The sequence below is a fragment of the Sitophilus oryzae genome, unplaced genomic scaffold (genome assembly GCF_002938485.1).
Source record: "Sitophilus oryzae breed Bouriz unplaced genomic scaffold, Soryzae_2.0 scaffold_1508_pilon_pilon, whole genome shotgun sequence".
Taxonomy (NCBI): Eukaryota; Metazoa; Arthropoda; class Insecta; order Coleoptera; family Curculionidae; genus Sitophilus; species Sitophilus oryzae.
The window spans coordinates 2,025,441-2,039,365 of NW_022146179.1; the positions used below are offsets into that span (position 1 = coordinate 2,025,441).

The window sequence follows — 13,925 nt, forward strand, 5'->3', positions numbered from 1 at the left end:
GAGAGGGGATTGGGCATTAGACACAGACACGACGGCGGTCTGTTCAACATAAAAAAACACGTACAAAATTCATCACAGAACTTCAATACGCTGATGATTGCGCTCTAATTGCAAACACGTTACAACAATTACAAGAAATGGTAAACACATATACCTGGGCATACGAGGCTTTGGGCCTTAAACTGAACATCGACAAAACCAAAATCATGTGCACTCCCCTGGAATATCACAATAATGCTATTAAAATTGGAGAAGAACTATTGGAATATGTAGCGGAATTCAATTACCTCGGCAGTTTGATTTCGGAAAAGGCCAATATCGACTCGGAAATTCAGCACTGGATTAGCAGTGCCTCAAGAGCATTCTGGAAATTAAAAGACAGGATTTTCTACAATCATGACTTGAGTACAAAAACGAAACTTGCAGTGTACCGAGCAATTCTAATCCCCACCTTGTTATATGGGAGCGAAACCTGGGTGCCGCATGCCGTACCGCCGACACATGAACGCATTAAACAAGTTGCAACGCAGAAATACCTTAGACAACTCTTAAGAATCCGGTGGTTCCATCATGTCTCAAACGTATCGGTCCTTGAAAAAGCTAACTGCGAGAGTATCGAAGTCATGGTTACAAAATCCCGTTTAAGATGGACTGGTCACGTATGCAGAATGCAAGAAAACCGCATACCAAAATCTCTGCTTTACGGTGAGCTTGCTTGGTAAGAGGAGGCCGGGTGGACAACACAAAAGGTACAAGGACATTTTCCACGAAAATATAAATGAGATTAACATGCAGAATGAGAGGGAAGAAGCAGCTCACAATAGAACTCAATGGAGAAGAATTGTAAACTCAGTTAACAGCGACAACCAAATAGTAAAGAGACACCAAAGCAATGAGATTTTTGAATGTCCAGAGTGCGGTAGGCAGATAACATCACGTATCGTTTATATTATTTTCGTTTTAATTGATGCTCACAGCTAGAATTTTTTTGCATTACAGCCGGTGCCGTTCAAAGCCTACTTATTTAAAGCGGGCGAATTTTTATATACTCTATATTTCGAAGAGAAATCGAGCAAAATATCAAGTGTGTTATATTTTTGGAAAGGTAATTTTAAATTATTTTCAATAAATTAAAAATATACAGGGTGTTCTATATAAAAAATCAAATTTTCTGTTGATAATTCTTAAATTATCAATTTTAAAAAAATTATACTTAAACCATTAAATTCTACGTAAAAAGGTGCTTTGAAAATGTTTTCATATAAATACAAAATTTTCCATAGCAAAAAAGTTACAGCGATTTGTTAAAAATGCATATTTTTGAAAATCGCCCCGTAATTCCGAAACGGTAACAGATATCGATATGCGGTTTTCACCATCATGTTTTTGATAAAAATTGAGCTCCCGACACCGATATTAGTTTTTGTCTATCTCCTATAGAAAAGGGTGTTTCCATTTAAAAGCGTCTAATTTGACCCACCCTGTACATTTTTCTTATTATTTATAATAAATTAAATTAAAATTATTTTGGCAATGTTGTAACATAACCCTTAAAGCAAATTTTTTGTTAATAAATTTACTTCACTGCACTGTAAGTGTTGTATGAATTTGTTAAAATATACCAATTTTGAAGTGAAACTTCTTTACGCGCGATGGGAGTAAAAGTTCAAGGCCGTGACACACGAGCTCGCGAGAGGAAAAGTGGTAACGATCTTGGGCTCGTAACTCGGACCCTATGTGACTAGGGAGATGAAACTCGGAATGTAGATGGGGCTATTCGAAATGTATTTTTATGATATATTGACGACGTTTTATGCACTATGAAACCCCATCATCAATGGCGAAAAATGGTCCTATTTAAATGAAATTTGTTATGTCGATAGATCGGACGTGTCACTGGGACAGTTAATTTTGACGTAAGAAACGTCAAAAGTTGATGTCGTCCGATCGTGACAAAATTTGGTGGGTAGGCTATGTGAGCGACGGTGCACACGGTGCCACCCTGCAAAGTTGGATACGACGTTTCGCTTATATCTTCATCGGGGTGAGACGGACAGAAGTTTCACTTCACATAGTGCACGCACAATTTTTTTTAAATATTGCAAGTTTTATTTAATGTCTGTCTATGGAAAGAAGCTTTTACAGCAGGTATGTAATTATAAATTTAAATTTTTAAAACTGATACGTATACTATAAGGAGCACACAGTTAAAATAACAACAATATTTCTAAAATAATTACGACCATTTTAAAAATTCCTTATAACTCTATATAAGCACGCGATAAGAAAACGCAGTTGCATTCTATCTAAAAATGCTTAAAATAGCTTTGATTTTAGTTATTGGCATATTGCTTTCAGTAGTTAGTGCAGGTTCAGATACTGGTAAATATTCCTTTTACTTTGCCTTTTACACATTTTTGCAATACAATACAGGGTATCCCACAAATAAGTGCAAGTGTTTTAACTGGTAGTCTAGTTCAACCCCAGAAACACGCCTATGAGGTTTTTTTCGCAATTTTTTTTTTTGAAAATTCGGGATTTTTTGAAAAAAAATTTGGAATTTTTTATAGTTTTTAGTTAAAAAACATAATTTCTTGATAATATGGCAACATAGGTAGTAGATTAAATTTACAAGAAAGAAAATCCAGAAAATATCCAGTGGTTCTCAAAATTTTGGCAATTTTTTTGGGGGGAGGGGGGAATTTTCACAGTAAAATAACTCCGTTATTTTGGACCTATTTGAAAAACGATAAAGAGAAAATATGTTTCTTTTATCGAGATCTACCACCCCTTAAAATACTTGCACTTATTTCTGGGTCTGGGACACTCTGTATTAAAGCAGATATCTGAAACCCCGTATTATCGAAGAAAATGGTGTCAGAGATGGCTATGAAATGAAGATTGCTGTCATTTTATATGTAAATGTATATGGGAAATGTCATCGATCGTCATTTCCCAGCCAACTGGACGCCGATTTTTTTCGATCATACAGTGCATAAACAATAACATTACATTTTTTCTAAAACTTTCTAAAAGTATTCTTATTAATAATAAACACCTAAAAAATAGATGAACAGTCAATCCTAGCCGTCTGAATAGAATCCATAAAATTCGTACAGTATAATCAAAAAGTTTTATGATCGAGCGTGCTTTCGACGATGACAGAATTACATTTCAAGTTGTTTAACTGTCAAAATATTTGCCCGCTTGATGATAGGGGATATTATTCATATGGTACATATCCATACTTGACTGAATGGGTTAAAGTTTTAAATTATTCAAATCTTTATTCAACATAAGATTATAATTCTGAACACATATTAATTTGTATTAATATGTAACAGACACAGCTAAATCTCACCAGGCTAGGAAGCATGTAGAATCCGAGAATCACCCTAAAGGTCGTCACTTGCATCACAAGAGTAATGAAGAAGATAAGCACAAGTCACATAAGGAGAGATACCATCATTTGTTGCATCGTAGCCCTCATGCCAAGCCTTTCAAACAAAGAAGTTCGAATCACTCAATTTGTGGATCCTATTGCTTCGATTTGCCCTTGTTTTCAGGTAATTTCCCCTTTAATTAGACAAGTAACTGCTTCTTTCTTAGGTCTGGGAAAAAAATTAACCAAAAAAATCCAATAATACCAATAAAATATAATACCAAATTAACCAAATAATACTTTATGGGTATTTCGCCACTGCACTCCAAGAACGTCAACGGTTTCTTGTAGACGTATCTGTTTTAAAAAAAGTAAAGTGTTCTCGAATATTTGAATTTAAATATTTTAAATAGTTTTTTTCTTTATTCTTTGTATTTTTTTTGCTTCTGACGACGGAAAGAGATAAACTTTCCGAAACGTTAAGCATTTTTTTCTTTGTTAGGCAAATTTGTATTACTGTAAACATAACTTCTGACAAGGAGTGTCCGTTTACGTTTAACGCAGAAGTGTTTACAAAAAATAAGTATTTTATTTTGTAGATTTTTCTTGCAGTGCAGTGGCGAAATACCCATAAAGGATTATTTTGGAGAGATGAATCCGCCACGATAGATATAGACATTTAAAAAAAAATATGGTTATGTAAATGAATTTAGGAGTCGTCTGTTAATTCTCGAATCGTTATGTTAATTCTTTCAATTTTAGTTGCTTCGATCTTCAATGGTAGTAAGGAACTTGAACTGATCTACAGTTGGTTACCCAAAATTCTCCCAGGAGCATTTGGAAACAGTTCTGCCAACATTTCTTCATGCATTATATCGACTAACAGTTCTACCAATGATTCTTCCATCGATGTAACCGTAGAACCAACGCTACCTATCAACAGTACCAATTGTACCAATTCGTCAATACCAACAATAGGAAATCCATTCCTAAATCTCACTGGAGAATATCCGATATTTTTTTTCTTAATTCAGAAGTTCGTAGGCTTCATATCTGATAATCGGGGAATTCAGGCTTTACTCCAAGAAAATTCACTATTTGCACTTTTTTATAAGAAATTTGTTACCATCATTAATTGTAAGTATTTTTTTAATTTGAATGTTGTTATTGTTTCTTAATAATTCATAATCATTTAGTTCAAAACAGAACAGCTATATTATCTCAAAATCTATTGACGCTCTTCGGTTATAATGGTACATTTAAAGGAAATTTGTTTGATTTGAATTACACTGACGGCCTGATATCTGGCTTTAATGCAAATGGAGCCATTAAGAAGATTGAACAAGGAATATCGTCTTTGTTTAATGTGTCAGGTAAATATAAAATTAGTGCTTTAAACAGGGTTACCTAGTGTTTCAAAATAGTTATTTAAATAAATAAATAAATGCCTTTATTGTCAAAAAATTTTTCAATTTGTGGACAAAGGTAAATTAACAAACAAAGTAAAAAAAAAAAGGTACACAAACAAACAAACAAAAGATAATACAAAACATTATACAAATAATGTTTTGTATTATCTTATATTTATTATTTATTTTTTATTTATTTATATTTATATTTATTATTTATTTATTTATGGTACTAGTGTGTTACATACAGGGTATTACATACAGGGTGGGCCACTGAAAACTTACAATGGCTATAATTTTTAAACCAAAAAAGATATCAAAAAAATAAAAAATACCGTTTCTATAATATCGAGGGGGAATAAAAAATGCTGAACGACTGTCATAAAAAAGAACGAAAAAAAATAGAGCCTAAAAATAAAACAAAAATGTCAAAACGTGTCAAAATCAATAGAATGAATTATTTTTGTATCCATGAACCATTGCGAGAAAAAAAAGCTGGTACAAAGAAATTTATTATAACTCTTAATGAAGACCTCATACACTTTCAGCAAGATGGAGCTCCTTCGCATTATTCTATTGTCACAAGGCGGTGGTTGGATAAATATTATCCAAGGCAATGGATTGGCAGAAGGGGTCTAATCGAGTGGCCGCCAAGGTCACCTGATCTCACTCCTTTAGACTTTTCCTTGTGGGGTTACACTAAATCCATAGTCTACAAGACAAAACCAGGTTCGTTGCAAGAATTGCGGCAGAGGAGAACTGAAGCATGTCGAAATATTCCGAGAGAAACTTTCCAAAAAGTGAGAGAAGAATTTGAAAATCGTTCGTATTTTTGTATGGAACAAAACGGCTGTCATTTTGAGCAATTATTAAAATAAATTATCATTTTAAATTTCTTTCAAATTGTCACACCTACATTTCTTGTCACTAACCAGTAATTAAATTGAAGTCTGTATGACCATCTTTTAGCAATTTCAATTAGCTTTCCAAAGAAGTGTCACAAGTGGGGTATCGCTATCTTGAGAATAGAAGTGAGGGGGTGCCACCTAGGGGTGGGTTGGGGTGGTTTGAGAAATACTTCATTTAGCTGGGTCCCAATTTGTAACTTATGCTGAAAAAATCATCTTTTTCATTAATGTCCACCTAATTGTTCGTGTAAGGGTAGTTTTTCAATTTCACCCTAAAAACTTTATGGTCATCATTTAGCATTTTTCATGAGTTTTCCAAAAAGACGCCACAAGTGGGGTGTTGCCATTTAAGATTTTCAAGTGAGTAGGGGTGCCTCCTAAGGGGTAGGTCGGGGTGGTTCAAAAAATACGTCATATATATTCCCCCCCCGATATTATAGAAACGGTATTTTTTATTTTTTTGATATCTTTTTTGGTTTAAAAATTATAGCCATTGTAAGTTTTCAGTGGCCCACCCTGTATAAATCACGTTGGGAAATGTGTATTTTATTATTATTTTTTTAAATGCCGAGAGGGCTAATTTTCACAAGTGACTTATATGTTATACACGCGAGTGCCATACAAAATTTTATCCAACAGCAGAACTGTTTCATGTCCAATCTCTAAAGAATAATTGATTTAAAAGGATCTACCAGTTCTACTTTCATTGTTGCGAATTAAATTATTAGGGTGCGTTTATGTTACTATGCAATATAGATGTGGGTTTTTTTGTTTTTTTTTGCAAATAATAAATAGCACTGACATTATGACGTCATTTGGATAAATCGCGATTTTTTAACGATAAAATAGTGAATTATCAACCAGCAAGTCAGATTTTAAAGAAAAATAATTCAGGAAGATCTTCTGTAAGGAATTATTAACCAGGCAGGGGCGGCTACAGCACAAATACTGCCAGACAAGTCTCGTAGCGTATATGATAGGGAATTCATAACACCACTAGTTTGTTATAACGTCAAAAACTCACGCGTGTGTTACTATTTATTTTATATGCATGTATACATATGAGTAATGTCTGTATAAGTAGTGGTTGTTGGATAAAAGACTTTTTATCGGGTTTTGAATTTAAGATTTTCATAAATATTTTTTACAATATGCCTGGAACAGCGGTGTAGCGTGGCGTCAATACAAGGGGTTGTAATAAGTAACTGCAATTAATATTTTACCAATAAAATTAAGTTTTTTTCTTCTTTTTTAAAGTTTAGTCTTTAATTTTATAATTAAAAAAATTAATTATACAAAAAATGTAACAGGTTAAAAAGATAATCAAACCAATTTAAAAAAAGAACTAAAGCTAAGGTAAAAAACAAAGCTGTTAAGGTATATCTATTAGATAAAATAGTAAACAAGGTCAACAAAAAAGTTTATTGAGTTTATTACAACTACATAACCAGTGTTCACTTTTACTAAGGACTGGCAAAGGTTAGTCTTGGGTCGAGATTTCCGTATGTAAGAAGAGTACAATGGCGTTTATAATGTACTGAACAAAGAGAGGACAGTAAACACGTTGTACTGAACAAAGAGAGGACAGCCAAACGTATGAAATAAACCGAGAAACTGTGCACATCGCTAAGAGACGTGAAAGGGGATATAGCAGATTTGTCGCAGTTGACCGGTCGACCCAATCAATACCTCTGTCAGTACTTAAAGTTCTAGGGAAAGGTGTACGTCATGCGCTCAGCTTCACGATTTAATTACGTCTCGTGATACTTGATTTGTTTATTTATTAACGAGTCGTGTAATTTTCCCTATAGCTTAAATTTTTTTAAGTGCAAGCTAGAAACACTTGCATTTTTGGTAAAAATAAGTGGAATTGAGTGGGTGTTCGATAGTGGCCGCGCTATTAGAACTCTGAATTCAAAAATCGATATCTCGAAATCTATTAGAAATAATAGATAATAGACTGTAGTTTTTTCAAGAACTTTGTTAATATTTCTGCTCTATTTTCTTTGTAGACAGTATGTGAAAATCTTTATCAATAAAAAAATTACACGATTGCTGAAAATTGCTATGCTCTAAAAGTAAATGGATGGATTGTTTACAATTTTTGAATGGAAAAAACAACCTTATCGAATTTTTCTTATGTAAACATATTGTAAAATATCCCATCTTGAAGATAAAAAAGTTTCAATATCTAGTGGTTCTTGAGTTATGGCCTGTTAATATGTTAAAAAGTTGAGTTTTTAAATTATCGCGATTACTGACGTTTTCTCGTTATAAAAAATGACACCCTAACGATATCCTTATAATTCCATTTCAGACGCTCAGAAACATTACAAACCTAATGATTTTATCTAGTTATCTCTTGAAAAAAAAGTATTTTAAAAATAAGCGGTTTGCGATCGTGATTTTACTTTACTTGATAGGGAAAGGCGTATTGGCAACGCCGCAACAGCACACCGTCGCGCGTCGCGTCGGTCGGTCGCATTTCTCTCACTCCGACTTAATAAGATCCCTATGCGATTTACTACCACACATGTAAATACCGACCCAAATGTAACAGTTGCCAGCACGGTATAAACATTTTCACTAAAATGACGAATACACGATTTTAACTTAGTATTAATATTCAAAATATGCTTTGGAGGTCCTTCTTCAACAGTTTTTAATTTTTCTGAATACACCATAGAACTGAAGGATGGTTGCAAAATTATTTCTATTTTAGAATATTTTTTTATTTTATACCGCTAACGAGATGTTTTTAACTCGCTTCAAAAATTAATAAAATTAGACAAAAATAATAAATATGTTTTTTTCCAGGTTTGCTAAATGGAGATCTAACGTTATAAGACAGGGTTCATTAAATATGACCGTGATCTTGGATCAATGGAACATAACATCAAATAAAACAAAACTGTTTACACTATAATTTACAAAATATACTAATGTTTACTCCCTTTTTTCTTTATGAAAAAGAATGTGACATTGTTCTATCGTCAAACAAATTATAATAAAAAGGCATATTAAAGTAATTTCATATATGGTCTTTATCGATTTTCTATTTCCTCGCTAACCTTGTTCCCCCATTAGTTCGAATTTAACGTGTCTTTGTTTTAGGGTATGAGGTCATTTTAATATTTCTGTTTATATTAATTATAATATTGTATAAGTAACTATTCGATTATATAACTGTTTTCATTTAATCGAATAATATAATTAAGTGATTAAATAAAGTGTAAATTCTGAAGCAATTGTAAATTGTAAAAGAATAAGACATTAAATGAAATGAAGTAATTTATATAGTCTTGTCTACTTACTTACTACTATAATTATTATTAAAGTAGAAATTATGAAAAAGAGTTTTAAAAAAATCGTGTTTGCACTATGTGCGCATATTTGAAGTGAATCTTCTTACTAACAGCTATTTAATTGAAGGAATTGCAGGACATGTTTGAAAAAGTTTAGTAAATGTTGAAAAAATAGAAAAAAAAATTGATAAGTAATTTGATTTCACTTTCACAAAATTTGTATTAAAACGACCGTCTGTCTATCTGAGGACTCTAATTAAGAAAAATCCTGACGATTTCGTCCATTTAGAGGCATTGGTTCGAAATGTCGAACTTCAGGGCGTCATCCTGAAGCCCGTTCCCAATTATGCCGAAATCGACCCACATTTTTCTTCAATATCAAATCCTTAGTCCCACCCTGATGAAGATGTAAACAAATCGTCGAATCCAACTTTGCAGGGTAGGACCGTGTACACCGTGGCTCACATAGCCTACCCACCAAAGTTGGTCGCTATCAGGCGACATCAACTTATGACGTTTCTTACATCAAAACTAACTGTCTCTCTAACACGTTTCGTCCACGGTCAAGTTGGCTTTGGACCAATATATAGACATACTAAATTTCATTTAAATCAGAAGACGATTTTTTCGCCATTGATGATAAAGTTTCATAGTGCACGAAACGTCGTCAAAATGTCATGAAAAATACATTTCGAAGAGCCCCATCTACATTCTGAGTTTCTGCCCCCTAGCTCACATAGGGCCCGAGATACGACGCTCCAAATTCGTTTCAACCTTTGCCCTGGCGAGCTCGTGTGTCACGGCCTTGAACTTTTACTCCCAGCGCGCGGGAAGAAGTTCACTTCAAAATTGGTATATTTTAATAAATACATGCAACACTTAAGGCAGGCGGCCACTGCGAGCGGAACTAAACTAAGCTAAGAATATAGAAAGAAACGATAACTAAACGAAAATAAGTTTCATCGGCCACTGGGAACGATTTTGGCTCAGTAGACACCTAAGTTAGCTGCGTTTTCGTATTGTATCTCTGCTATCATAGAACTAATCGCTGCGAAAAATTCGCTGGAACCTGTCATGAACTAAAACGAGCGAAACTAAACTACGATTCGAATCTTCGTTCATATATTTTCGTTTAGTTTCGCTCAAGTGGTCGCTGACGCATTTAAAAGTATGGGAGCTGATTTTTACAAATCTTATCTTCGCTTGGCTTAGTTTAGTTTCGCTCGCAGTGGCCGCCCGCCTTTACAGTGTTGTAAAAAAAGTTTGCTTTAAGAGTAATATTACAATATTGCCAATATACTTTTAATTTCATTTGTTTTTTTTCAAGTAGAATTGTTTCGACAAAAACATTATTCCGACAAACGACATACAAAAAATAACAGGAAAAGTAATCTATAGTTGATTTAAAACGGCATTCTTTTTATTTAGTTTTAACAGAAAAAGAAAAGTGTATCAGATACTCAAATATAATGAGTAAATAATTGCATCGCTCTCATTTTTTAGGGTGATACCGCATTATGCAATACTTTCAGGAAAATATTGTGCTTGGTTTTTTAAAATAATTTAATAATAATATGTATATGGTAATCTATATTAAATTATAGGTCACATATATATCGACAAAATGTATGTATATCTCTGATTAAAAATGTATGACTATTTTTCTATCAGTTGTCGATATTTGTTTCATTATGTGCAATAAAAGCATGAAATAATAATATTTACACATAGTATTGATTAGATATGGTCTATATATTTTTTTTTAAACTACCCTGCTTCATATCTTAGCATAATTAAGTATAAATATTGGAAGAGCGTAAACACCAACACACTAAAAAAAAGATCCGGTGCATATGAACAGTTGCTGTACAGCAGGGCTGCCTGAAGAAGAAACAAACACACAACAGCTCATGGACACTGTACTAAATTCTTCTTCTTTTACTTATTTGATATCTAGTCCATCTGTTAATTTTAAGGTTGCCTCTGTAGGAGTTCTTGGGAGATGGACTGCCAACTGTCTTTCCATCTTTTTGGAGGTCTTCCTGGCTGTCTCTTACCCATGGGTTCACCTTCAAGAGCTATGCGTAGTAGCCTGCTTTCTTCCATGCGTTTTACGTGTGCGAACCATTGTCTTTTTCTTTGCCTACCCCATCTCACTACGTCTTGTATTTCACATTGTTGTCTGATATTTGTGTTTCTAATTCTGTCTCTTCTAGTCTTCCCCATTATGGTTCTTAGGTTCTTTATTTCAGCGACTCTTAACATGCTTCGGGTCTTGTTTGTTTCCTTTCGGATTTCTATGCCATATGTCATTATTGGTCTAATGCAGATCTTTTTTTTTTAAGAGAAATTTTAATTTTACTGTCTGTTCGTATAAAGGGGTTTGTCCACACTATTTGTCTCAGACATCCTGACATGGCCGTTGCTTTGTTTATCTGGCTTCTCAGATGTTTCTCTGGATCATAGTAGTGCGACATATCTATTCCTAGGTATCTGAACTGTGATACATACTTTTTGTTTTCTCTACTACCAGTTTGCATCTTACCGGCTCTTTAGACAAAGTAGGTAGTTTTTTTTTTCTGTGGAGATAATCATATTTAATTCTGGGCTTACTACTTGATAGAATTTATGAAGCTGTGTCTCTGCATATCGTACTCTGTCTCCGCGATTTTCATCGAGGTCACCTTTTGTATGATGATGTCCATTAAAAGATTGAATAAGAAGGGACTAAGGCTGTCTCCTTGTCTAATGCCTCTTGGCGTTGGTATGTCTCGTGTTAGATTATTCCCTGCTTTCACTTGAGTTGTGTTATCGATAATTAGCTTTCTGATAATTTTCACAATATTATCAGGCACTTTTTTCTCTTTCAATATGTTTTACTGTACTAAACTGTACAAAAGAAATAGGGGGCCCACAGAGCAGCGGCGCGCGGCGTGACAAATATAATAAACTGAGTGATGAGACACGATAAGTTACTACAACTTCTTACCATAGTTTATAGATATTTTTTGTTATCAGATTATTTACAAAGTTCTATAAAGTTACTTTGAATGTTTTTTTGTTTTCTACAGTGTGTCCCCGGATTGTCTTTACAAGAGGAAAAACTTTTTTATTATTGATATTTTGAGAAAAGTTCCTGTATATTTATGAAACTTGATAATAGACGTAAAATTCTGATTTTTTTGATTTTTTTGCACCTAACCTTTGCATATAATTAGAAGATTTTTGTAGTTTGTCGCACGACATTATAGTTAATGATATTGTGTGAAATGCTGAAGAAAATCTATAAAAAAACTATATTCAATAACTAAATTTTAAAATACTTTTCGATTTGTTGCCAATTTTTTGGGCACAACCTGTACATTTATTTAAAAAGCGCCAAACGTGAATCCTTTCAACAACAGAAAAACATCATTTTTACAATGATTAATAACAATAAAAGACTACAAATATGAACAAACTATAATAACATTACATTAAAAATAATAAAATGGTTCTTTTGAAGGATTTCTTCCACGACGTGAATTCGACTCGTCTAAAGGCGTAAAATTCTGATTTTTTAAATTTTTTTGCACCTAACCTTTGCATATAATTAGAAGATTTTTGTAGTTTGTCGCACGACATTATAGTTAATGATATTGTGTGAAATGGTGAAGAAAATCTATAAAATAACTGTATTCAATAACTAAATTTTAAAATACTTTTCGATTTGTTGCCAATTTTTTGTGCACAACCTGTACATTTATTTAAAAAGCGTCAAACGTGAATCCTTTCAACAACAGAAAAACATAGTTTTTACAATAATTAGTAACAATAAAAGACTACAAATATGAACAAACTATAATAACATTACATTAAAAATAATAAAGTGGTTCTTTTGAAGGATTTCTTCCATGACGTGAATTCGACTCGTCTAAAGGCGCACTCTGACGACTCGTGTACTTGTACAAACATTTATTATTAGAATATACCGTATGATCGAATAAAAACGGCGTCAGCGATGGCTATGAAATGAAGATCGCTGTCATTTTATATATAAAACTAGCGTGTACTCGCGACTTCGTTCGCGTCGAATTAATCATTTGTAATGGTGATGATAAAGCAAAGCAAGAATTTCCATTAACATACAAACTGGATAATTTTTTCTCACATATATAGAAAACTTGGTAATATTTGAGGGGTAGTTTCATCTCGTTGGAATTTGACTTTCGAAAAATCCGGTTGACAAAAAATAAGCTTTTTACGTCAAGCAGTTTAATCGTCAAAATCGTGGTTAATCAATTACCCAACTTTTTGGAACACCCTGTATGATTTTTTAAAAAAAAATCAAAATATGTAAAAAACAAAATAAATTATGCGTGTCCAAGCGTTTTCCCCAAAAGACTAACCGTTTTTTAAATAACAAATATTGTAATATTTGAGGGGCTTTTTCACCCTCTTGGAATTTGAGATTCGAGAAACCCCTCCTTATCGAACCTCTACACCCCACAGTCAATCCGTTTGCCAAAAATCAGCTTTAAACGTCAAGCAGTTTAAGCAGAATCGTGATTACTCAATGGTCATATTTTATGAAACACTCTATATAAATTTTTAAAAAAACCTTAAAATATGTAAAACAACAAAATAACATATACGTGTTTAAGAGTTTTTCCGAAAAACTCACCGGTTTTTAAATAAAAAAAATATTCTATTATTTGAGTGGAGGTTTCACCCCCTTAGAATTCGAGTTTCGAAAAATCCCTTCTTATCGAACCTCTACACCCTAAAATCAATCCGTTTTTCAAAAATCAGCTTTTTACGTCAAGCGCTTTAAGCAGGATCGTGATTAATCAATGTTGTTTACAAAGATAGCATGTTTACCAAGTACGCAAATATTGGTATACTTGCCAAGTACACGAGTCGTCAGAGTCCGCCTTTACAA

The 13,925-nt window shown here is 33.2% G+C and overlaps 1 protein-coding gene across 2 annotated transcripts; it reads left to right on the forward strand.

Annotated features, from left to right (window-relative positions):
* Positions 1–2,275: 2,275 nt before the first annotated feature.
* On the forward strand, positions 2,276–8,742 carry LOC115878389. Of its 2 annotated transcripts, XM_030894883.1 has the most exons (5): positions 2,276–2,382; positions 3,345–3,566; positions 4,145–4,519; positions 4,579–4,755; positions 8,517–8,742. In XM_030894883.1, exons 1-5 carry the CDS (start codon positions 2,313–2,315, stop codon positions 8,543–8,545), a joined length of 873 nt encoding a protein of 290 aa, XP_030750743.1. In that variant the 5' UTR covers positions 2,276–2,312; the 3' UTR covers positions 8,546–8,742. The 2 variants fall into 2 exon arrangements, with proteins under 2 accessions (XP_030750743.1, XP_030750741.1); XM_030894881.1 differs by lacking the exon at positions 8,517–8,742 and having other exon boundaries at positions 4,579–4,808.
* Positions 8,743–13,925: the final 5,183 nt, after the last annotated feature.

Excerpts from the sequence above, each read along its gene's own strand:
- LOC115878389 (XM_030894881.1), top strand. The coding sequence starts at position 2,313 with ATGCTTAAAATAGCTTTGATTTTAGTTATTGGCATATTGCTTTCAGTA. Across the intron at positions 3,567-4,144 it reads CGATTTGCCCTTGTTTTCAG|TTGCTTCGATCTTCAATGGT; the intron begins GTAATTTCCCCT and ends TTTCAATTTTAG. Across the intron at positions 4,520-4,578 it reads ATTTGTTACCATCATTAATT|TTCAAAACAGAACAGCTATA; the intron begins GTAAGTATTTTT and ends ATAATCATTTAG.